Source organism: Furipterus horrens, unplaced genomic scaffold (genome assembly GCF_987537825.1).
Source record: "Furipterus horrens unplaced genomic scaffold, mFurHor1.1.pri manual_scaffold_3, whole genome shotgun sequence".
In the NCBI taxonomy this organism is placed as follows: domain Eukaryota; kingdom Metazoa; phylum Chordata; class Mammalia; order Chiroptera; family Furipteridae; genus Furipterus; species Furipterus horrens.
Genome location: NW_028327173.1, coordinates 149174811 through 149200431, shown reverse-complemented (window position 1 = coordinate 149200431; position 25621 = coordinate 149174811). Strand labels below are relative to the sequence as shown.

The 25621-nt window shown below is 49.4% G+C and overlaps 1 protein-coding gene across 1 annotated transcript in view; it reads right to left on the bottom strand.

The window, feature by feature from the left end:
• Positions 1 to 25621, bottom strand: part of STARD9 (StAR related lipid transfer domain containing 9) — a 109683-nt gene that overhangs the window by 12670 nt on the left and 71392 nt on the right. The window contains exons 17-26 of the mRNA XM_090268341.1: positions 23420 to 23471; positions 22940 to 23077; positions 22131 to 22213; positions 21875 to 21978; positions 15728 to 15921; positions 14807 to 15278; positions 3215 to 13324; positions 2827 to 3024; positions 1255 to 1438; positions 728 to 865 (exon numbers count right to left, since the gene is read on the bottom strand). Coding sequence (XP_090124467.1) covers positions 728 to 865; positions 1255 to 1438; positions 2827 to 3024; positions 3215 to 13324; positions 14807 to 15278; positions 15728 to 15921; positions 21875 to 21978; positions 22131 to 22213; positions 22940 to 23077; positions 23420 to 23471 — 11673 coding nt within the window. The remainder of the gene's footprint in view (positions 1 to 727; positions 866 to 1254; positions 1439 to 2826; positions 3025 to 3214; positions 13325 to 14806; positions 15279 to 15727; positions 15922 to 21874; positions 21979 to 22130; positions 22214 to 22939; positions 23078 to 23419; positions 23472 to 25621) is intronic.

Genomic DNA, 25621 nt, shown 5'->3' with positions numbered 1-25621 from the left:
TGGGCCCCCTAGAAGGCTGTCCCCTTGCCTCCACATCTCTCTGGACACCATCAGCACTAAGCTTTTACTGAGTTAACTATCTCTCACCCTGTAGTCTCAATTTAAATGCATTTCTTCAGAGCATCTTTACCGAGCTTCCAGATTATGTCAGGTCCCCTGTTTTATGCTGGTTTAGTATCCCTTCTCCGTAGAACATAATGAAACAATAGTTAAGTAATTATGAAATAAGCTGCTGTCCTGGCTGGGTGGCTCAGTGGATTGAGCACCAGCCTGTGAACCAAAATGTTACTGGTTCAAGTCCCAGTAGGGCACATGCCTGGCTTGCAGGCCAGGTCCCCAGTTGGGGGCATGTGAGAGGCAACCAATCTCTCACACAACAATGTTTCTCTCTCATCTTGTCTCCCTCCCTTCCCCTCTCTCTATAAACAAATAAATAAAATCTTAAAAAGAAAATCCCTCTGTTTCCTTACTTAAAAAAAAATAAGCTGCTTAATATTTATACTTCTAATAGTCCGTGTAAGGACGAGAATAGTTTTGCTCACTGCTATATCCCTAATGCCTGAAACAACACCTACAAAATAAACACTTGTTGAATGAATGAACAGGGAGACAGAGCGAATGAAAGACAGAAGTAGAGGAAAGACCAAAGGCCACGTGTCATCAGATGTCAGCAGTGGCCTCCAGGAGGCAGAAATTTCTGGCTCATACTTAGCATCTGCCTACTCACCACACTGCCCTGGGACTGGTGCTGGCCAGACAAGGCTGGGCTGCTGTTGTAGCCAGAGGTGACAACAGAGGAGAGGCTTCCATTGGAGCTGGTACACAGGGAGCTGGGGGTGGCTAGGGTGTGTAGCTTTTCTTCTTCCTGGGAAGGAAAATCACCATCAGCCAGCTTCCTGTGCACCCTCAGTACCCACGCCCCACTGCCCCGAAACCACCCCTTCTCACCTCCCCAGATCCCATCACCCCAGTGCCTCCCACCTCAGCCTCACACCCTCATGACTCCCCACACCCCCACCCAACTTTATACCAAAGAGGCCTCCTCCCACTTTGGCCCAGGGACAGAGGCTGGTCTGATGAGGCTGATGTGTAAAGAGTGAGCACAGCTTTGACCTGGCACCAGGGGGCCAACGCTCTCCTCCCAATGCTACATGCCATGACTGAGAGGCAGTCCCCGTGAAGACTGACCCAGTCAGAGGTCTGCCTTCAGGCTCCAGGCCTACCCAGAAGTCAGAGGCTGGCCCTACTCCCCACCCTCAGCAGCTGGGAGATGATCTGCTGGCGGATTCTCAGCTTCTCCTGTTCAGTTCGCTCCCGCAGTCGGTCCCGGGCCCGTGCAATCTCCACCTTGGCCTCCTCACGAGCCTGCTGGTATTCTCGTAGCATCAGCTCTATGTCAGAGGGTGGGTGAGCAGATCTTAACGCCGACCCTGGGCTCCTGGAAGGACCATAGGGACAGAGAAATGCCTTCTGACGTGGTGGGTGGGCAATGGACCTGGCCTGCTCATTCCAGGCCCGTTCAACATCACTTTTTTTTTCACTTCAAATAATTTTCTTACTTTACAATTATACTTGACATACAATATATTAGTTTCAGAGGTTGTAACCCAGTGATTAGACATTTGTATAACTTATGAAGTGATCACCCCGAAAAACCTAGCACCCACCTGACACCATACATAGTTATTACTATATTATTGACTGTATTCCCTGTGCTGTACTATTTTGTACTTCTTAATCCCTTCCCCTCTGGCAATTGTCAAAATATTCTCTATCTTGTTTGTTTCTATTCTGCTTGTTTTTTTAGATTCCACATTTAAGTGAAATGATATGGCATTTGTCTTTCTCTGACTTACTTCCCTCAGCACAATACCCTCGAGGTCCATTCATGTTGTTGCAGATGGCAAGACTTCGTTCTTTTTTTATGGCTGAATCATATTCTATCACATGTATGCACCACTTTTTCTTTTGTCGTTCATCTATTGATGGGCACTTGGGCTGCTTCCATATTTTGACTACTGTTAACAATGCTGCAGTGAACATAGGGATGCATATGTCTTTTTGATTTAGTGTTTGGGGTTTCTTTAGGTAAGTGCGCAGAAGTAGAATTGCTGGGTCCTTCTTTGACTCTTGCTATAGTCTTTGTATTAAAATCTATTTTGTCTGGTATAAGTATTGCTACCTCAGTTTTTTTGTTTGTTTGCATTTTCATGAAATACCTTTTTCCATCTGTTTACTTTATGTGCAACACTTTTTTTTTTTTTTAATCCTCACCCAAGGACATGCTTATTGATTTTAGAGAGAGGTGCACGAAGGGAGAGAGGGAAACATTGCTATGACAGAGAAACATCTATCAATTGCCTCTCTCATACATGCCTGCAACCTAGGCATGTGTCCTGACCAGGAATTGAACCTGCAACCTTTTGGTTTATGGGATGACACCCAACCAACCAATCCACACTGGCCAGGGCTGTGCAACTCCACTCTTGAATGACCCATCCTCTCTTTGCCTACAGGGGTCTTAAGTTTGGTTTTATATCTCGTTCTGAGACTCAGACCTGCAGTCTCATACTACATCACAGCTACTCTGTTCACCCTCTCCCAGGACTTCTCTTTGCCCAACCACTCCCTCTCACGTCCTCTTTGTTATCTTTGCCCCAGTCTCCCACAGCCACTTCCACTTGTCCACACGTACAGAGCACCCACTCCTGTGAGAGGAAGTCACAGCCTCCAGTCTCCAGGACACCGAGATCCAGGCCCTGCTCCCCACAACCCTCCCACCCCACACAGAGCCTGCTTCCAGCAGGATTCTGGGCCCACCCATACCTGGTGGTCTCTACAACATCCTTCCTCAGTTGCTGCAGGTAGTCTCGGCGCCTGCTGGGTAAGTCAAGGTCATGGGCGGAGAGATCCCTGTTAGGCAGGAGGCTCAGTTGTTTCTGGGGACTGAGGCTTTGCGTCTGGCGGAAGTTCTGAAGTCGCTCAGCCCGCTGTCTCCGAAGGGTCTCAATGGTTTGTTTTTGCCTAAGATAAAACGTGATTCATTCACTGAAACTGGCCCTGCACACCCTTCTTCATCTTATGATCTATCTCTGACCCCAGAAAATCCCAGGACTGAGCAAGAGGAGAGGGAACAGCTAGCTTGTAGCCTTTCTCATTTCTCCTTCCTCTCAGGCCACCCCTTGCCCTCCCACTCCAGGCTGGGGGTCCTTACAGGGTATGGAGCTTCTCCCAGGCGGACAGCACAGGTTCCTCAGCAGTGAGCGCCTCCCCCGTCCCCGTCTGCAGCACCTGGAGCAGGGCGTCTGACTCCCCAAAGCCATGGTGCAGTTTGGCTTCTGTGAGTTCCATGCTGAGTGAGAGGTTCTGGGCCCCAACTTGCAGGGGGATCTGCTCCCTCTGGGACCACTCAGGATCCTGGCTCTGGTCATCAAGATGCTGTGAGGGATTCTGTCCCTGCTCTCCAAAGCTGAGATCCTGTCTAGACCCCAGCAACTCCATCCCTCCTAGCTCCCCAGGAGAGCCATCCTGAACCCCATGCCAATTACTAAATTTGTTATGCACTGGGAGGTCCCTCAGGCTGTGATGGTGGGGCTCAGGCGTCGTGCACATCCGGGGGCTTGGGTGCAGCAGCCCCTGAGGTTGGCAGGCCTCAGCTGGGCCCAGAGTGGATCCCTGGAGCCTTGTTTTCTCAGTCAACTCAGAGACAGTGCAGGGGCTGAGGTGCTGGAGGCCCCCCCATGAGGAGAGGCTGTCTAGAGTGGGCTGTGGCTCCACTGTAGATGCTGAACTCTTACCCGCATTTTCTGTCCTGCTCTGCCATTTTTTCAGCCCCCTACTGCTAAGTGGGCCACACGCCAGGGAAGCCATGTCCTTATGGACAAAGCTGTAAGCCGGCCTCTGACTGCTGTTCCTCAGTGGCAGAGGCGGCATTCTCCTCGGGACCCAGGCAGCGGTCCGGGGCTGAAGCTGCTGATGCGGCTGCTCTAAGAAACGAACTTGGATTTTCAAGCTGTGCTGTGGGCTGCCTGGGGAGCTTACCTCAAAGATGGACCTGTCCTCATTCCTTTCTAAGGAACTCCTGTCTTCTCTTCCCACTCTCTGGGAAGCACCTGATTCACCGATGGTTTGGGAATAATTATCCACTGGAGGCCTGGGGGCATCAAGGGGAAGGTCTGGGCTGGAGACAAGCTTCTGGTGGCCTTTGAGAGGGTGTGCTAAGGGGGCTGGGAGAGACAAAGAGCCTAGGGAGAGTCCTGACCCTTGAGTGCTAGCACTAAGTGTGAGGATTGGAGAGGAGGCCCTGTCCACCAATAAGGCACCTGTGGGGCACAGCTCCTTCTGGATCTTAGGCTCCCCGACAGACTCCGGAGCACTGGGGCCGGGTACTGGGCAGTGAGAGATGCCAAGACTGGGGCTGCTGACAGCCAGGCAGGGGGGTTCCTCCAGTGGGGAGCTGGGAGGCAGAGAGGCATGAGGCAAAGCCCGAGGGCTCCCAGAAGGGAGTTTCTGCCCAAAGGGTGCCTTCAGAAACCTCAAATGGGATGAGGGTACTGGAGAGCTCTGCGGCCTGCAGTGGATGCCTCCTTCCTGAAGATCTGGGGGTCCTGCAATTTTCCATGCTGCTTCTTTTACCTCTCTCTTCTGAAGCGTCCCTGGGACATGTCCTTTTTCTCGAGACATGGTGGAGATATCTGAGCCCAGCACTTCAAGGACCACACTGACCTCTGGAGCACTGGCCTCTGAGGCCTGGAGGTGCAGAGGTAGCGAGGCCAGGTCAGTCTGGACACCCTTATCCACGGTGGTCTGAATACAGCCATCCATCATAAGGGTCTGGTGTGCCTCATCTGGGGTTTCCCTCTTGGTGTTTCGCTCCTTTTCAGCCACACCTGGCTGGGAGAGACTCCCCAGCAGCTCTGAGGTACTGTGCAGGAGCTGTGAGAGGTGGAGAGACAGGTTGTGCATGCTGGTCCAGGAGGCCAGATCAGAGACTGGCATGGCGCTGGCCTCCGAATGGGCAGAGGAGATGTCAGTGTGGCTCCAGTGGAGCCTGCTGCCTAGGGTCTGTGTACCCTGCTCCAAGGTGTTCATCCTGGACTGTCCCACAGGGCTTCCTGCCTCTGAAGAGTACAGTGGCATGACCTCATCCACTGGATCTGCAGTCCCTCCTTCAGACCAGGGAGGTTCACTCCTCACACAGCCTGCTTCATCGGGGGAGCCTGGGAACTGGGCTCTATCATCAGGACCCTTAGTGGAGGCAGCTCCTTCAGGGCCTGTCAGGATATGAGGGTTCCCCAAGGTAAGTGGGGAATCCCATACTTCCCAGGCCTCATGTGACCCTTGGGCATTTTCAATGCTGCTACGTTGGCTGGCCAGGTCCCGGGCATTAGCATAGATGCTGAGGTGGGAGTGGAAAGAGGAGTTCTGGTCTTCTAGGCCATTGTCCAAGCCGGAGCACTGGGACATTTTTGATGGTACTTGGCCCTGGGATGACTGGCTACAGGAGATATCGACAGCATTGCCAAACACATACTGCTTCCAGCCAATGCACGCAGGATGCTCTGGATGGCAGGGCAGAATGTAGGGATTGAAGTTACTAGAGCCAAAGCACAACACTCCTTTTTCTGCTTCAGAGAGCCACTTCTCTGGCCTGGCCTGGCCACCTAGGTTCTCTGGCTTTACCTGCTGGACCTGTTCCACTGCACTGGACACCCAGTGGGTCATGACATCAGGGGATAGTATGCAGGAGGGAGCTAAAGATGACGGGTAAGGAGGGCTGGTAGGCTGAAGGGGCCTGTGATCAACTGAGATACTGTCCAAGTTAGATGAAGCTTTCTTATCGTAGCCCTCAGCCTTCAGAGATGTTCTGACTGCTAACTTTTCTGAGGAATGGCCCCTGGAATGTGGGTTCCACAATTTGTTAGGCTCCTGGGTCTCCTCAGCTGTGGGGGAGGGAGGTTCCACACTCAAGTTCAGCTCCTGAAGAGACAAGGAAGAGCTGACTACAGAGAAGTGTGGTCTAGGGGAGGACCTGGAGCATTTGGGGCCAGAGAAGAGGGCAATCACAGGACGTGAGCGCCTGTGGTGGGGATCCAGCTGCTCCCTGCCGTTAGAGGGTTGGCCGGGCCTCTGGGCTGCAAGCCCCAATGGGACACTGGCTGAATCTTTCAAGCCGGATGAGAACATCTCGGACACAGGGGCCATGGCCACAGCCCCCTCCTCTCCACCTGCATCTCTAATCTGACAGCCATCCAAGCCACCTTCATCGGAATGTGGGGGACGTCTGCCTGGGGCAGGGTCTTCACAGTCACCTGAAGCCTGCTTTCTCTGCTGCTTTTCCTCCTCCCAGGGACTGCCCACCTGGGGACTGGAGATGGGGTTTAACTTTGCCACGAACTTGGCTTCAGGATCCAAGCCACTGTGATCCCTGGACTCAGTGGAAAGTTGTGGCTTTTCTGAAAGGCATCTGACGGCATTTTCTAAATGTCCATGTTGTGGTTCCACCAGCAGCTCACTCTCAACAGAGCCTTCACTTAAATTCAGGGTGTGTCGTCTCCTGGCTGTTGCAGGTAGTTCTGGCTTGGTTTGAAACTCCTGTGCATCCTGGCCACCTATCGAGCTGTCCTGAAACTTCCTCAGTGGCTCAGAGCACACACCTTTAGGAAAAGGGGTGGCCTCAGGCTCTGCATGGGCTTGCTTCTCAGTAACCTTTTTCTTAGGATCCTCTACAGCAACTGAGTAGCTGAGGGAACTTGTTCTCATATCAGGGGCAGAAGGGGAGCTGCAGTCTTGAGCCAGAGATAAAACAGCAGCAGCAGAGGGCTCCAGAGTGCTGCTGTCTGTTGGCCCAGATTTCAAATGAACACCTGTGGGCTCAAGGCCATGTGCCAAGAACACATCAGATTTGCTACCATAGCTCTCTCCTCTCTCATCCATTCCACAAGCTCTGCAAGATACTATGCAGGGCGGGTGGAGAGTCTGTGGGGCAGCTGTAGCAGTGCCCTTCCCCAGGTCAACATCTCTGTAACACAGTACAGTGGAGGAGGGGGAGGAGCAGGCATGAGAAACAATAGGTTGAGAGTTGCATGGCTGTTGACAAGGAAGAGTTCTGCTGTCTTCTTGCTCCCCAGATTGGCTCAGAGTCCTTCCTTCAATGTGCCCTGAGAAGACAACACAACCCGAAGTCTCCTGTGGACACCTGCACAGGGCCTCCTCCCTAACACCCCAAGGATCTGGGCTAGGTCTTTGATCCGGTAATGGAGTTGGCCTGGGATGTCCACTGTCATCCGTGCAGGCTTCTGCCAGCCCAGAGCCAACACTCCCCTTCTTCACACATTGCTGGGAGGGAGCTTCCAGTACAACTCTTCTTGGGGCTCCAGCCAGGACGGTACCTTGTTTGGGACTTGTGCTTCCTTTTTCTAAGACATTGGAAGCCTCGAGGTCTTGGACATGGTCTTGGTTAGGCCCTGGGAGACGGCCTGAATTCTGAACATTGCAGATCACAACCTGACTCTCAGAACAGGTTCTTTTTCCTCCCTCTGCAGCCACCATGAAGTTACCTGAATCTCCTCCATATGTGGTGTCTAGAGTTCTAGGTTCCTGGGGTGCCTGGATGCTCTCCTGATGGCCAGGGGGCGTGCCCTCTGCAGGCTCCCACGGAACTGAGTGGCTGTGCCCCTGATGATTCACTCCAGGATCATCAGAAGGGCCCTGGGAAGATAAGGCAGCCACTTCTTTCTCTGGTATAGCTGTTGAGGAAGGAAAACTGTCTGAGCCTACAGGATCAGTAGAAGGTATTTTGGTTGCTTCTTTCTTTTTCTCTCTGATTTCAAAAGGGCCTTCACTCAAGAAAGGATGGCTTTTGCCTAGAACAGGGTCAGCCTGAGAAAAAGCCTGTGAGGGCTGCCATGGTTCTGTGTTAATGTCAGTGTTGGGCAGAGGTTGAAAGCTGCCTGCAGAGAGGGGTGTGGTCTTCAGGACTTGCCTCGAGTCAGTCCACAGGTGTCCTGGTTCTGCACAGGGACATGCCACACGAAATCCCAGTGCCTCACTCTCATTCCTGGTTCTGTCTGACACTGGCTGGTCCATTTGTTGACACTGAGGCCTGCTAGAGGCCCATGAAGAACATTCAGGTTCTAATAAAGTTTCATAGTGAGGACGGACTGTGCCCTCAGCCACATGAAGCTGCTTTCTGTGGGCCCTGGTCTCTCTGATCTCTTCCAACACAGCCAGGCCCATGGGTGGATGGGAAGAGGGCTCCAGGTGCGGCCCCGGGGGCGCGGGTGCTGAGAATGTAGCACTGGTAGGACTAAGGTCCTTGGCCTCCTTCTCTGCCTTCTGCCTCACCTCCCAGTGTTGGTCATCACTGTCTTCTAAGGGACAGGGGGCCCTCTTTTCAAGTGGGCTAGGGGCCCTATTCAGGGAACTGGCTCTTTTAGTTCCTTTCTCTACAGTTGCTTCACCTTCAGCAGCAGAACCCACCCTGGTACTCAAGCCCATTGAGGTGCTTCTGGGACCCCATCCTTGGTCTTGGGGACTGGTGCTTGCTGATCTCCTACCCTCTGCCCCCAGGGGAATGCTCTCTGGTACATTGGATTGATCCCAAGATCCCATGGTCATGAGGCCTGCAGACCCGTACCCAGTGGTGTGTGCCCTGGAGGAAACTCTTCGAACATCTCCCTGAGAGCCGTGGCTTCTGGGCTCGCCACATTGGCCCTGATGTCCTGCTTCAGTTCCCCAGGGACTGTCAGGCGTTTTCAGTACTGTAGGATCCAGCTCATAGTCAACTGAAGAGAGGTCTATAGCATCAGGTGCATGGAGATAGCTTCTTGGCAGTCTTGGGGAATTCAAGGGCAAGGTGTTACTCAGGTCTTGGTGAGGAGCCGTAGAGGAGTATGGCCAGCTCAGCAATGGGCTGGTCTCCTGGCTGAAAAGCATGCCCCTACAACGCTGGCTTGGACTAAGAAGTTTCTGAGCCGATGAGACCATTTTGTAGCCCTCTTGTAGCCTCTCTCCTCTTTGCATAGTCATTTCTTTAACTCTGCCTTGTACTTCTGGCTCCTCTTGGTTAAAACTACTTATATGTTGGGCAACTTGGCTTTTCTGAAAATCTTTCACAGTCTCTGATTCCTCAAGACTTTCCAAACCATAGGGCTGCTCTCTGGGGCTTCCTGATGCGTGCACCAATTCGCTTTCCTTCTCAGAGGACCCCTTGGGCCTTGCCTGCAATGGTGCAGCTCTGGCCCACGCTTCCATTCTCCATGGATTAACGGAAGTTTTGCTGCACTCACTGCAGGCTGTACATGACTCTAAGTAATCACAAGTGCCCCTGGCAGGCCTGTCTAACACAGCTGGGGGGCTGTGCTCTCTCTCAGATTTCATGTCTTGCACCCATTCTCTTGTCTTAAAGGGACTCAGGGTGCTTTTCTGAACCTGGAGATCTTCCCCAATGCTACTGTTAGCCTTCATTTCTCCAGCTTCACCATCCCTAAAGATAGTATCATCTGTCTGTTTTGGAGAAGATGGCTGATCTGTGAAGGACAAGTGGTTTCCAGAGCCGCTGGGCCTCAGGACATGGTCAGCCATCTCCTGGTCCTGGAACACAAACTCATGACTGACTTCCCGTGTGTGGGAAGCATATAGCTGCTTATTCTGCTTGGATTCAATTTCCAAGATATCATTTTCTAGCTGCATTACACTCTTAATTAGCCTAGCCATTTCATCAGCATTATTAACTCTTTTATTCTGTTTCTTTTCAGAAGGTGGTTCCTCAGGGCTTAACATTTCTTGCGACTTTCCAGGGCCCTTCCGTTCAGTGATGCTTCTTTCCTGCGAATATATAACTGATTGGAATCTTTCACGTGCAGACTCTGTCCATGGAAGCTTAAACTCTCCTGAGCTGTTTTCAGGCAGGAGAGATTTTCCAGAAAGCCCAGTTTCATTCTTCCCTTCCTCCGTGTGGGTCAGACTCCCATCCTGGGCCATTACCTCTAGACTGCTTACTCTATGATATGCTGTTCTAGACTTCAGAGAAAGAGCAGTTTCCGCTAGCATGTCCTTGTCAAGGCCTAAGCTGGTTTTATAGATGAAGTCAGACCTGGCCTCAGAAGGGAACTGCCTGTTCTTATCAGCCTGTTTCAGGACTGCATTCTGAACCTGCTCTTGTTCCCCACCTGCCTCAGATTCACAAACAAGAGGAGGCTTCCCACACCCAGAACTGTCTGAGGAAAGATTGCAACAGGACTGTATAGTGATCTTTTCTTTGTCCTTGAGTCCCAGAAGACTGTGTTTATTTAAATTTCCAACTTGATTTTCATATTCACACAGTTTTGTGCTGGCAGATGTAAGAAAATGTCTGTTCTGAGCAACAAAAAAATACACTGAATTATGGTTTTCTTCTTTAATATTTCCAGGACATTTCCCTATCTCTCTATTAACTTCCTTGGTGTTCGGGTCAACTGGCCTCTCTGCTGTGACCTGCTGAGAAGAGGTCATCTTAGAATTCTGTTTTTGTAACAGCACTGATACATTATTCTTCAAATAAACATTCTGGAGGACGGGGTAGTCATGGCCAAAGCCCCAGGCTTCCCTGGGCGGTGGGGAAGGCACTCTTGCTTCCCTGCAAGCCGGGATCTCTAAGGCAGTTTCTGTCAGGGCATCCCGGCTTTTGGTCACATAGAATGTTTCTAAGGGAGGTGGCTGCAGGGAAGATGGGAGTGAACTCCAAGGAGTGGAGTGGAAGTACAGCTCTGGGCCTGACGGAAAGGCAAAGGAAAGGTTGCCATGTCTTCTAACTACTTCCTTGGAGCTCTGCTGGTAGTCTGCCTTCTCCTGCCAGGGGCGGTGGCTGTTGCAATTTAATTGCCCTGCCTGGCCTATACTGTTCTTCCTGAGAGGAACCCAGCCTTGGGGCCAGTGGCCTTCTTTGGTGGCTATGGTGACATTACTGCAACAAGAGTTCTTTAGGACAAACTGTTCATCAGAGGAAGCCATCAATCCAGGCTTCCTCCTGCTACTCTGAGAGGGCTCTTCTGAGCTGTTCTGCTTGACTTCCCATGCTTCTATTACGCAATTTGCTACCTTGTGCTCTGCTGCGAAGACCTGTGCATTTGTAGTTCCAGAAGTCAGTGATTCTATGTCTGCTGAATAATTTCCACTGTAACTCACCTCCTTCTCACTAGCTGTAAAGAAATCTGAAGCACCTTCTAACTTGATACTCAAACTGTCCTGTTCTCTCTCTGCCTTCAAATGCCTAATTTTGGATATATGGATAGGAAAGTTGAGATTCAAACTGCTAGGTACCCCAGAACCAACTGCCAATACAGTATCTCCTCCTTTGCCAGAAGCTTGGGCCAGGGAACCAGAGTCTTCCTCGAGGGAGGCGAAAGCTGGCCTGGGCTCTCCTACGGCCTCCAAAACAGGATGAGATAGCTCAAGGAGGTACTTCTGCTGAAGGGCAGCCCAGTCCCTCTCCCGGGCACTGCCTATATGAGTAAACGAGACTGCAGAGGTAGCCAGCATGCTTGACACACTGGAGTTGTTGGATGTTTCAGAGTTGCCCTGCTGGGCTGTGTCAGGGACACCTCTGGCCTGAAAGGTGCCATCAGCTCCTGGTTGAAGCAGCTTATAAGACGCCCAGAGTGACACCCTGGGTGTGTCAGAAGCAGGAATTGTGTACACAGCTCTTACACTACAGGGCAGCTCAGCACCACCTGGGGGCAGGTTGGAGGCACAGGGCAGGACTGCTTCTGCACCTGATGCCTCTGGTCCTTCCACATGTGGCCAGTATCCACGCCTCTCCTGACCACAGGGCTGAAATTCCTGGACATCAGGACTTGGACATAAAGAATCCAGTACTCCTAGGGGGCTGCTGGGATTGACCTTGGAGTCACAGGTAAACCAGGAATCCATGGACAATAGTGGGCTCCCTCTGGAGACCTGCATGCCTTGCAGAGTGTTGGCTTGCTCAAAGGAGCTTGCCTCCATCTTCAACTCAGGCTGCTCACAGTGGGGTTGGGGCTGGGAACCAAGGTAAAATGAACTGCTCATTGGCAGGATGGCATCCAGCCTGGCTCCTGCTCTGTGGGTAATGGGACCAAGCTTGCACATTGCCTCCTGGCCCAGGATGGGCAGACTGGAGGTCTGCAGGTGCCAAAAAGTCTCTGCTGGCATCTCATCAGCTGAAGTGAAGAAAGGCTCTTCTTGCCGATCCTCCCCCAGTTCTTCCTTAGCATCAATCAGACGATCCAGAGAAAGGCTCCTGTGGGCCTGGGTGAATAGTCCACTGTCTGAGGATGCAGTCAAGCCCCTCACAGAGGCTCCAGCTCTGGTCCTGAGGCGGCTGTGGCCATTGGTGAGATAACTGCCCTGTGGGCTGTGCGGGGGGCTTTGGTAACCCTGCCCAGCCAGAGAGTCCTCAGATATTTGGCTGTTGTCACTTTCAGTGTTCTCTGGCTCTTGCAGATCCTGTTCTTTCCCCTGGGGGTGCCCTGGCTCCAGCGGCTCTGTCAGGGCTTTAGCACAGACACAGGAGAGAGAATCCACTGAGTAACTGCTATCTGCATCTGATAAATCACCATCTTTTTCCGTTGTGTGATACACTGCTGGACTGGAATCTGTGGGTGAGGCCATGGCATCTGGGTCCCCTGCACCACGTTGCCTCTTCAAAGGGCTGCCATGAGGCAAATGAGAGGACTTTTTGGTAATGTCTCTGACCCTAGCTTCTAGCGCCCTCTGCTGCCCTATTTCTGCCCTACTTGGAGAGGGTGGTTTGGATTCTGCCCAAAAAGTCTTGGCTGCCTTTCCATGCCCAGCTGCCTGTTTGGGTCCATGGGGATGCAAGGAACCGCAACCGGCTCCTTTAGCAGCTTTGTGGGTCCCAAGTTCCCCTTCTTTTTGCCACCCTGCTGGTCCGTGGCCAGAGTCTGATGGTCCCTTAGCTCTTCTGCTCTGGGTGGAAGGGGTGAGGGCCTCTGGCTCATCCCTGGGCTTCAGCTTGTTAGCTGATTGGCCCAGAGATGCTAAGCCCTGGGGCACCATCCAGCGGGGCTGCTGACGCCCTCTCTCCATTTCCTGGGTGCTGGAAGACGCAGAGCTCATTGTGAAGCCTGGGGGCAAGGCTCTCCTCCTGGCCAAGGCTGCCCTGGCTGTGCAGAGCTGTCCCTCACCTGAAGAACAGAGAACATTCTTGCTGAAACACCCTGTCCTTGGAGGGTAAGAAGCAGCCTGAGACAAATACTCTTCTGATTGGGTTTTCCCTGATGTTTCATCAGTTGAGTCAGGCATAGGAGATAATGTGGTAGAGGCATCATGATTCAGGAAAACACTGTGGAGACAAGGAAAGCCATCTCAGAAAAGAAAGCAGTTCCTACTTCCTGCTGACAGAGGGACTATAAAGTCCCCTCTACTCTGCATTGAAAGAGGTTAAAAACTAGGCCAGTCTCACTGTCCCCATAGTCTTTGGTGTCAGAGAAAAGCTCTACAGGTAAAAAAAGGAAACTGTGGACTATAGTCATCCTAGCTCTCAAGAGAAGCCTTAGGTAAGCTCTGTTCCTCAAGTTTTAAAAATCTTATAGAGGTTGAATTAGCTGAATCTAGTCATGCCTTTAAAGAAAACTTCCAGTTAACAGGCAATATGAGGAACAGAGGAACAATTTAAATGACACTAAAGGAATCAAGCAGACAAACTATAACATGGAACATTCTAAAGAACTGACCCACTGTCTTTAACAAACAATATGAAGAAATAAAAATAAAACAAAAATTTGATTAAAAGAAATTTAAAAGACATAACCACATGCAGTGTGTAGATTCTATTTAGATCTTAATTTGAACAACTAACTACAAATGAAGCAATAGAGGAATTTGAACATGGCCTAGGTTTAGATTATACTAAATAATTAATCTTAATTTTGTTAGGCATGATAATAACAAATATGGTTATAAGAAAAGTCCTTATGTTCTAGAAGTGTATATCTGATGTAGTATTGACATGACATGATTTCTAAGAGTTGCTTTAAACTACTTCATCAGAAAAAGGAAGGAGGGGTGATAAAGTAAGAATGGTAAATTTTGATAATTGATGAATATTCTCTCAGCTTTGTGTATGCTTAAAATTTTTTCATAATAAAGTTTTTTTAAAAGCTTCCTACTACTTTGAAGACCAGAGAGGAGAGCAAACATAATACCAACAGGCATTAATTGTGTACCTACTATTGGCAAGGCCTCTCCTAGGCCCAGAGGATATAAAGAAGTAGATACAGTCCCTGTTCCAAACAGTCTGAGAGATAACACATCCTCACCCTGACTGAAAGTAAGGAGTGAAAGAAAAAAGCAACAAGGATGATCCCAAATTGAACCTGGGAGCCACAGACAGAGTTCCACTTGCTCCCCAGCTGGGAGGTAGGGTCCGGAAGCTCACCTGAGGTCGCAGGTCAGGTGGGGAGGGAGAGGGAGGAAATGTGTGGCAACAGTCTGGTTTGAGGAGAGATGAGATGGAGGTGGGGTAGGAACACACAAGGAAAGGTAAGTGGATAGTCAGGGTCTAAAAGTAAAAATAAGGCTCACACAGAAGACAGCAGGAAAGAAGTAAGAGCTGCCACTCAGAGTGGGAGAAGGGAAAAGCCTGAGTCTTAGGAGATGTCGATTACAGCTGAAGAGGGAGAAGATAACGAGGAAGAGAGGAGTAAACACCTCTTTCCATGTTACAGATTGAGGAAACTGAGGCCCTGGGAAGGAAAGAACACGGCCTGGGCCACAAAGCTGCAAACTTTGGCCAATGCCTCCAGGGAACAGCTGCTGGCTGTACCTGCGGAGCTGGGGCAAGTACCAGAGGCAGAGCCTCCCGAGGCTCAAAGAGCTGCAACTTGTCGATTTGCTTCCACACTGATGACCTGGCACCATGGCATTCAAGCTGGGGACTTGGTGTGGAGGCTCCTGGGGACAATCATCCTGGAGCCAGCACAATGCCTTGAGCTGGTCCAGTCTCTTTTGGGTCTCCAACAGCTTCTGCTTCTTGATGTTTCTCTCTAGCTGGAGCGAGACCTTTTTTCGCCCGACGTTCCGCTCTGCTACAAGAAGAGCTTGTCTCTGTAGGAGCTGAAGTGGCACTGCCTTCTTCTGGCTTTGGGCCAGTGGGGACGGTTGAGTCTCAGGATCTGTCTGAAGCCAAGAATCAGCTGGCACGGAGGCCTCAAGTTCTTTCTCTGCTACACCGTCTTGCTGTTGCTGCTCCTGCGTGCTGGCCAGCCAGGTCTCTTCTCTGAGCTGCCACTGCTGGTCTGCGAGCAAAAACACCGAGAGAAGGTCAGCACCTCCCTCCCTGCCCATGGCCGCCTGGACTCAGACACCTCTGGCCATGACTGGACCTGTAGAGAGTGAAAGGGCTGGCCAGGGTGAAGTCCCCTTACCACAAGGCAAGCTAGTGAATCCCCAGGCCTCTGCACAACAGTGGCACATGCTAGGGCAGGCAGCAAAGCACGGACAAATGTGCACATGACAAGCAGTGAGCAGAGGGCCATCGCTGAGAGGGAATAGGAAGCTGCTTACTTATGCTTATTTCCAGCCCTTTGTAAGAACCTCTGGTCTCTAAGAGAGAGGAGAGAACGCTTAATATTAAAGGTTCCATCATATCACAAAGAAACCAAAGGAGAGAAGACAGAAGGCTGGGGAAGTGTGAAAATGAAGAGCTGGGACAATGAAGCAGACATTGTGAGCGCCAGGCACCTACTGTCTTTAATCTGCCAGGTGAGGTGTGCCTGGTCGAATTCTAGGTCCTGTGTGGCTCTGATCTGTCCCGCTAGGATTCGTTGCCGCAAGTCCCCCACATGGCACTGCTGCTGCTGCTGAGCCTCGGTCCTATGCGGCGTCTCTCCAGCCCTGGGTGGCTGGTGGTCCTCGCCACTCTGCTCCCCCAGTTCTCTCCTGTCACAGAGGGGCCGAGTTTACCCGGGGGAGATGCAGACCTAGCTCAGTACAAACCAGTGGCCAGCTAAGCCCCTCTGAGAGAGTCCCTGAACTCAACAGGGCAGAGAGGGCTTTGGACTTCTGGCAACTTGGGACACACAGGCGTGGTGTCACAGGCAGCTCATGATGTCACAGTGCAGCAGGGAGAACAGTCCTTAGACTAGCACATTCTTAGATTGTGGGTTTACCAGAAACAAAAATACATTTTGGTTAAAGAAAATCAGGGGGAAAGTAACACAGCTTTAAAAAGAACAACAAAAAAGAAACATTTAAACTAAGTTGAGAACTTTGTCCTTTAAAACAAAAGAAAGTATTTGCTGGAAACTAAGTAGAGCAGAAGCTCCAGAGATACTGGGGGAATGGAAAGTCTCTCACACATGTTCAGAGATCATTCCCTGAAACAGAAACCCTCTGCGAGCCGGGGGTCCGGGGCAGAGAGCCGACGTGCACCACACCTGTGCAACCCAGCCCTGGGACAGGGTTCAAGAGCTCCAGACTGCAGCATTCCTTCCAGAGACGCACAGTACGCCGAAGCATTTTCAGGTGACATTGTTTAGATCCAGTGGGGAGAAGTGGAGGGGGGAAGTGAGTGGGAATGTAAATGAAACAAGATTAGCTATGAGTTGATCATTTGTAGTGTATTTGGAATTTTCCATAATACAGAGTTTAAAAAGAATTCTAGATTACAGTCATAGTTTATGCTGCCACTGGGTTCCTGTGTGACCATGGAGGAGTGAGAGCCTCCTCTGAAGACTGACAGCCTCTGCCTGCATGCCAACCCCACCCCAGGCTCCTAGAGAGGAGCTCACATGCTGCCCCTGCAGGGTCACTCCATCCCTGTCATTCAGCTCCTAAAGGTGCTCCAGGGTGGTGGTGGGAGGGGGCGTGGCTGGGAAGGGGCAGGGCCCACCGGATGCTCACAGGCGGCCTGAATCCAGCTTCCTCAGCCCTCCTTCCAGTCCCAGGATGCCATGACTGGACACTCGATCTCAGCCCAAATTGTGTGTTCTAAGGGGTTCACTCTGCTTAGGAAGTTTACACTTTGTAGAGCAGAATGAAACCTCAGGGGGCTTCAAAGCAGAGGCCCACGAACTACAGCCTGTGGGCCATACTGGGTCCACTGCCTGTTTTTGTGAGTGAAGTGTTATTGGAACAGAGCCACACCATTCACTTAAGTATTGTCTAGGCTGCTTTAGCGCCACGCTGGCAAAGCTGAATAGCTGCAGCAGAGACTGTAAGTACTGCAAAGCCCAAAATACTATCTGGCCCTTTACAAACCATTTGCTGCCTCTGTCTTAGAAAAAAATTAAGATTTCTTAATATAGCTTTAGGAGGACAGTGAAGGATGGATGGGTGGAAGAGGGAACAGATGGATGGGGGGGGCGCATGGGTGGGAGCTGACACAGCAGTCTTCTCTGTGAAGGGTGCTGTGAGGTGACTCAGTATGCAGTGGGACCAAGGACTAGGACAGGCCCAGACACTGGACTCTGGGGAAGATGGGCACTGAGTGCAATGGGCAAAAGGCCAAATACACACAGCGGAAGGTACAGAAAAGGGGAAAGACACTCTTTGATGCACGTGAGGCAAAAGGCTAGGGGTAGCAATTAGAATTAAAAAATCAGTTAATACCACACGAATAGGAAAAGCAGTTAATGGGAAACATTTTATACCTATGTGTCATGTCTGCACTACTGCTCCGAAATGTGCCTGACCACAGACATGGCTGAACTACAAACAGCCCATCTAAGATCAAGACCATCGGAAGCAAGGGGCAGGGAGGGGATCTTGATTCTGAGTTCCCTGAGAGTATGTACTGTAGCTTCCGTCTCTGCCATCTCAAACCCTGATTTACAATCCCCTTCTCCCTAGAGGAGAGCTCCCTTCAGCCTTCCTCCTGGAAAGTGGCAGCTGCCAGTAACTTTCTGAGAACCCAATTAAGTTGGGGAGTACCACAGCGGACTCCACACACTCAACCGAGGTGCCACATGCCGTCAGACAGAAAACGGCTTCTCAGCTAGGTGCATCAGCCAAGTTCCCAAAAAGCAGGTGAAAAAGAAAATACCGACCTTATGCTACATGTCTGGATAGATTACCAAGGGCAAGCCTTCAGTCACCGGGCAGCCAAGGACCTCTGTCTCTCTCAGATGACTGCCCTTCATCTTGGGTGGCTCCTGTCTGCCCCAGCTGCTGCCCAGGCCCCTCCTTGCCAGCGCTCCATGGCACCCTCCTGGCCGCCTCAGGGCCTAGCAGCTTCTGCAGCAGAATGCAGCAGTGTCTACTCACTAAGGCAGCAGGAGGAGGGGCAGCAATTACAGTGTCTCCCAGGCACTGGGCAGTTAAGGTTAAACTCCCAAAATTCCAAATGGAAACTGCAAAGAACATGAGCAACAAATTTCAAGAACAAATGCCTCTCTGGTCCAGATCACTGCTGCAAGAGGAAAGGAGGCAGACTGGCCAATTTTTCCTGGCTCTGGAGTCAGCTCCACCTCCCCACAAGTGTTCCTCCAGAGAGAAAAGGGAAGGAATACAAGCCCAGGACAAGGAGAGGCTTGGGAGCAACTCCACCCAAAAGCAGAGGAGAGACTCTCATGGAGATAGAGCCACAAACCAACGGGGAACCCAGCTGACAACATGCAGTTTTCTCCACTCTCACGGGTTCTCCCTCCAGTCCCTCTGCCCGATCACAGGCTGGAACCTGCAACCTCCCATTTCCACGAAGGCTGGCACATGACGCTGGCTCCAGTGGCTGGGCAGGACCAGCCCGCCCACAGGCCCCTAGAGCTGCTGCTGAAGAGTGGAGGCAGCAAGTGGGGGTAAGGGGGAGGCCTTGATTCTTTAATCCCGCTCTGTCCTCTCTGAATGAAAGGGTGCATTCTTGGTGTTACTGAAAAGTCACATCAGTACCCATGGGGCTACAAAGCCCAAGAAGGCCTTAAAAAGACAGGAGACCAGTGTTCTCTGGACATCTGGGGTAAGAGGGGAGGATAAAAAAGTGAAAGGGAGGCTCCATTCCTGGACAGCTTCCTGCAAGAGCCTCCCAGCAGTAGGGCTGTGGGCTGTCAGGTACTTGGCAAAGCACTCCATGTTCTCTAGCTCTATCAACCTGTAGCGTGAGGATCCCGGGAGAGATGGCAGTGTACTTACTTAGAGGAGAGCAAACAGGCTCAGAGACAGTATCTTGCCTAAGGTCATACAGCTTTACTGTCATAGAGCTAGGAGGTAAAGCAGCTTTATCCAACCCCATCATCCTTGGCTCTTTATGCTGCAGAGCCCTTCTCTGTAAGCCTCTGAACTCTGGGAAAAACAGATCCTCAATGCATCTTTCCAATGGAAACCTTACATATGATAAGGCCTCCTTTCACAGATCTGCAACTAAAAGGGAGGGCCACTCTGACAAATCAAGAGCCCCAGCCTCAGTCCTGAGTCACCCTGTGTCACCTCTCCCACCTTACCCATCACCCCACAGAGCCACTCAGTCCCTTGGCACTGGGTTCATCCTCCCTTAAGACTCCTGCATGCAACACCCTCACTACAAAGGCCCAACCCAAGACTATCTTTGGTTGCCATTACATTCTCCTGGTCTGAGGAAGGAGCAGCTAGATCCCTTTAAAGGAACCAGGGGACCAGGGGCCATCATAACCCACCAGAAGCCCTGTGCTCATGGTGCTGGTACCAAATCCCTCACTGACATTTTCTAAAGGAAGTCCCCAAGGCAGCAGCCGCTTTGGCTATGGGAACAGAAGGATACCACTGTTCCCAATATCAAACCCACAAGTATCTAGATCTGGGAAGGGACTTCTATGAAGAAATGAATGAAGAATGAGTATGAAGAAGAAAATTCACATATAAAACCCTGACTCCATGCTTCACAGTCACAATAGTGGTAAAGTGGTGTGAGAGGACAGAACCCCAAGATATTTTCACATTGTTCCTGGAGTTCCTGCCCTTGTTATGCATAGTTCTGGATGCTTGGTTAACAGGGGGGGAAAAGGTTCTCAGTTCCACAATACCTTTAAAAACTCTGAGGAAGCCATAATCCTTGAAGCTAATAACACACACCATGAACTCACACACAGGAAGGGCAGAATTTAAAAAGGTGTATAGGGAGGTAAGTCCAGAAGCTGTATCAAAGCTATCTGCAAACACACTGCATTTAAATCTTCTTGCCAGTGGCCATAGGAAACAACAACAGCTAAATTTCTTCAGTGATGAAGAAAGCTGCTTGAACAATAAAAAAATAAAATAATAAAAATAAAAAACATTTAAAATATTTAAAAACAGAAAAGTAGATTTAAAGAATAAACATAAGTACTTGGTAGGAGTGGGGCAGAGACAGAAAATCAGTTATGACTTAAGTAAACATAACTGAACATCAAAAAATGAGCCTGAAGTAGGGAATATTTTTTGACCTTTGAAAGCATCATATGGAGATATATACATGTATATTTTTGGCAACTTCATAATAACAAAAGTTTTTAGCATTAACCATTGTTTCTACATTTGACAAAATACGATTAGTTACACAATATCAATTTAAAGATTCCTTAAGAAGTATCATCTTATATATTCACATTTAGAGATCACAATTTAATTTGTTCATTTAAGGATCTTTTCTAGAAGTTGATTTTTTTCTAATTCTTATTGTAATTGCATTGTTTTAATCTTGTATTATAAAGGCAGCTGCTTGCCTATCATTTATACTTTCCTCATTAATCCTGACTCAGTGCATTAACCTTTAATTACATGTGTTAAAATTGAAATGAGCCTCTTGTCTGGCTGGGGCTGACCCCTTTCAGGGCATAGTTCTCATGAAAATCTTTAGGGTCAATGAATATGTCCCATGTCATACCTGATAGCTGCTAAAGATGTGAGGAGGTAAATGTTACCTTAGAAGGATGTGCTTTAAATTTTTAGAAGATCTGCTCTATTGACATATAAAATAAAAATCATACCTTTAGTTTCTCAGTTTACTATGCTGTACTTTCAGTTGAATTAAGAGAGCATTTAAGAAATACAATGATTAGGTTATTAAGTTATATTTAGTCAAACAATTTAAAGAAATAATTTATTCTTCATTTTACTGTCTTAAATATTACATGTTAAGTAATAAAAGGAACGTGTAAGGAGCACAACTACTTTTTAGATATGTGCTTGATAGGAATAACTCTATAACATGTTAACACGACAGCCCTTTAAACTGACACCAGTGGGAATGGTCTATGACGATAAAGCTGGAAAACAGGAAAAGATTCATTTCATTCATTTTACAGACTTTTGATGAGCACCCATTATGTGTCAAGCACTAGGAACAGAAAGGCGAATAGAACGGCCCTGTCCTGTCATACTGGGACCCAGTCTAAATCCTAATTAGATCTAGAATGTACAACACTTCAAATGAACACTTCTCTTATGCTGACAATGTTTACTAAAGTAACTTGGCATCTCTTCACTTAATTTCCCATAGACTTCTAGAAATTTAGAACTGGGAGGGACCTTAGACACAATCTATTACAGTCTTCTAATTTCAGAGGTGATGCTCTGAACTGAACTCAAATTTGGGTGTACTAGTTTGAATTTACAAGATAATTTTGTCAGGTCACATATTCTATAAATCATGGATTTCAAAGCTTCAAGTGAGAATATGAAATAAACAAGTTTCTGAAATGAAAAACAAAACAAAAACAAAGTAAGTTGCAATACTGAAGAGGAAATAAATGAGGGCCAAGACCACTTCTTAGCCAACTATTAGCGGAGTAGCTATCTCAGCATCGTCAAATTATTTGCCAGGTTGGTTCAGACCAGCTTCATTCAAACCATGGCTGCTACACTCATCTCTTCCCGGCTCCATGCTGTAATGGCCTAAGGAGAAAAACTAGTAGGTTCTACAGAAAAATGAGGAGCTGTTTCTCACCCTTTTTTCCAAAGCAAATGGCAGAGACCCAACCTGGAAGCAGTGACATCTCCATCCAAGTTCAGCCACTCCAAGGAGCCACTGCCACCAACAGCCTCTCTGATCTGGGAACAAGGGAAAAAGCACAGTGAGGCTGCAGTCATCAACCCTCCCCACCTTCCCCACCTTCCCCAGAGAACCAGACAGAGCTCAAACCCCTCTCCCAGAAAGGAGACTAGGGAGGTCAGCAGCCACAGAGAAAATACAGCGTGCTAACCTGCCTTCTCTGCCGAAGGACAGCAGCCTCTGCTGGGTGACTGAACCGGAACATCTGTGCTTTCCCCAGGGTTATGACTGCTCCTGTGGCACAGAGACAGATGAGAATTCAATCAACAGCCCCTGCACTGAGCACACACTATGTGTAGGGTACTGTTCTGTGAGACGAAAGTCCCACCCTCAACAACTGGATAACTTAGCTGAGTCAAAAAGACATGTATTCATTGGATATTGCACAGCATATGCATCAAACTAATAAAATGAGCAGGAAGAGTCTGGTATTCCAAGGAGAAGCAAGATGAATTCTAGGTGGAGTAGTCTGGGAATACTTCATGGAAGAGGGGGAATGTAAGCTCACCCTCAAAGGACAGACAGAATTTGAATAGATTAATAATAATAGTAATAGTGACAGTAATAATGATAATGAGCGTTAATTAAGTGCCAAGAACACTGTTGAGAACAACATTACATGGGTTAGCTCATTCAATCCTCATTATTTTCTGCTATTCAATCCTATTATTATCCCTATTTTACAGATGAGGAAATTGAGGCTCAGAGACTTTCCCAAGCATACAGAGGTAACAAACACAGGGACAAATTTCAGATCCATTCTCCATTCTGGGGCCAAGAAATTAGGGCTTCTTCATTTATGGGAAGAAGATGGTTTTAGGAAATCTTCAGATCTCTAGGTGAAGAAGCTGGGTGTTCCATCTTTAAAGGCTGCTTCACTGAGTGCTCTGGGTCTGGCCCATGAGACTGGAACTGGTCCATCATTCATCCTGGCATCAACAGGGCTGTAGACAGTCCTACCTTGGGTCAGACGGCAGGAAGCAGTGACCTCCCGGCCATTGACTGAGCAGCGGGCCCCCTGAACAGGCTGCAGAACGACGACCCCACAGGCGCTAGTGATGGTGCAGTGGTCTCTCTCGATCCACTGACCCTGCAGGACTAAAAAAAGGTGGGGGTCACCTGGGTGGAGACATGGCCCAGGGAAACACTGCCTCCATTCTTCCCATGATTTCAGAATCCACATCTAGAAGATCTCATATCATGACAAGAGAGGAAGAGCCACCAACTGAAAACACCCAGGCTCGGAACTTCCCGCATGTGGGTCCCTTCCTATCATGTCCCAGACACAAAGCTGTAGTCCCACAACCTAGAAGCAAAAGGAGCAGCCCTTTAGGACTTCAAACAGCCTTTCCTCTCAGCGCACCATCAGGTTCCTCCAAAAAAAACTGTCCAGCATGAGTACCTGCCACAAAGTGTCAGACCGTATGCTCGGCCACTTACCAATATCCTGTTCCTGCTCTGAGTCAATCCTTCCTATTTTTGTTGTCCCCTCCTAAAGCGAAAATCAAAGAGAATTAAATGAGCTTAAAAAGGGATACAGCCCTGTCCCCAACGGAGAGTCCACCTGTTTGAGTATTATCATAGTCATCCCACACCCAGCCCAGCTTTTCTACACAACTTCTCAACTTAGGTCCAGGCTGTTCTGACTGCTCTGCCCACTCACTGTGCAGCCAGGAAGACCCTGAGAAGGTGGGGGCAAAAAGAGACATGTGACAAAGCAGCATCAGATCTTTGCCAAGTCCAACAAGTGTTGGCAAATTCCTACAGCCTGAAGTTAGGGAAGAGCCACGGCCATCAGTCAGGGGAAGTGGGCGTGCAGCATAGCTTCACCCGGCCCAAGTTTGGTCCAGTCAGTCTCAGACACACGTGTTCTATGAAGGTGTATGGGAGCACAGGATTTTTACCTTCTTGGTCCACAGATGAAGTTTAACAGACACCAGATTGTAAGAAGGGTAAAACACGAATAGCAGAAAAGCACATCTAGAATCAAAAAGGACTGGAAGAGAGTTTAAGAGAGGAAGGGGAAATGGGAGTTAGTATAAATGAATCACAAGGTTAGTAGAAGACAAGGCCTTTTGGCCTTTGGTTATGGCAATTTGGACCACATAGCTCTGTTTGAGGAAGGAAGCAACATGGCAACGGAGATGCTGAGTTTACACATGTACTTATCATCCACTGCAGTGCTTTATAGACGTCTCTTATTTAATCCTTTAGCAACCCCAAATCTAGGTATTATTATCCCCCTTTTATAGACAAGGAATCTGAAGCTGATAGGGGATAAGTTGCCCAGGGAACCCACAAACTAAATAGGAGAGCTCCGGCTAGAACTCAGGTCTTTCTGGGTCCTGAGCCGTGCTTCTCCAACCTCAGCATACCATCCCCGCAGTAACGGAGGCTTACAAAGTGACGGGAGAGTTCCAGCCTAGGCTTCACTGTTACCAGCCAGAGGGGTGGTCCCTGCAGTTCCTCCAAAATTGCTTGTGAGAAGGAAGACTCCTAGAAGTGATGACTGAGGCTCTGTGCCCCTCTCCACACACGCACCCACAAACAGCCAGAGCCCCGCCTCTTTGGCTCAGCCAACAAGGGCCACACAAGCCAATAAATACTGGCCTCCAAACACACCAAAGATAATCAAGGGAAAGGGGTCAAAATTCCTCTTGTGGGTTCAGGGTCCACCCTGATGATGAGGCACATTCCTCCCCAAAGGATAAAGGCCACAGCACACCACTTCTAGACCTGCAGGGCAGAAATGACCAAAAAATGCAATGGCATCTGTTTAACAAGGAGTGAACTGGCATCTGTGCTTGCTGCCGGTCTGCCTCTTTATGTGGGGAAGGTTACTTAGGAGGAACAAGTCCAGGATACTAGGAACCTGTGCTCTGCATCCTTTCTTTGGGACCCAAGCTTCCTCCTGAGATGGCCCAAGGGAAAACAGCTTCCAGGGCATTGCTAGGGGCTAGCTCCAGATCTGTAATCAAGTCAGCAAAGCAAGCAAACAAACAAAAAAACAAACTCAGAATTCTGAGTGATTACTGTTATACTGCTACCCAAACCAGGGTGTAAACAAATAAAAAGGGGGAGATGGCTACATAAAATGCAGAAATGTCAGGATCAGCACTAACTGGAACCCCGTTCCCTAGGTTTGCGGGAAGTGCACCAAGCAGGGAGTGCCACGGTGCGTGCGCACTGACTCAGCCAGGAAAACTGGCACTTCTGCATTCAGATGAGGCCAGCCGTGTCCCTCAGCCCTCTGCTCTCTCCCCAAGCTCTACCACTTGACTTCTAGCTTCATCTGCGCACTCCATATGCAATCAATGTATCAGGTCAGTTCTATTCAAATACCGACCTTATAAATCCACCTGGTCTCCTCCTGACTTCCAGCCTCTCCCTTTTGCTCTAAGGGAAGGATCCACAGCCTTTGGTATTTAGAGCCATTAATAAGGTAAAAGCCCCTTCTCCCTGAGGCATTTTCACTGAGCTAATTTATATGCTGTGTGTCAGAAAATAAGCTGCTCTAACTTTCTGCCTGAGAGGCTCAGTCTCTTGACAGCACCCTCAGGGCTTATCCTAAGAACAGAGACTTTCTAAACATGATTAGCTTTGCTAACATCTTACTACCACACGCGCTGCAGAGTTAGGATC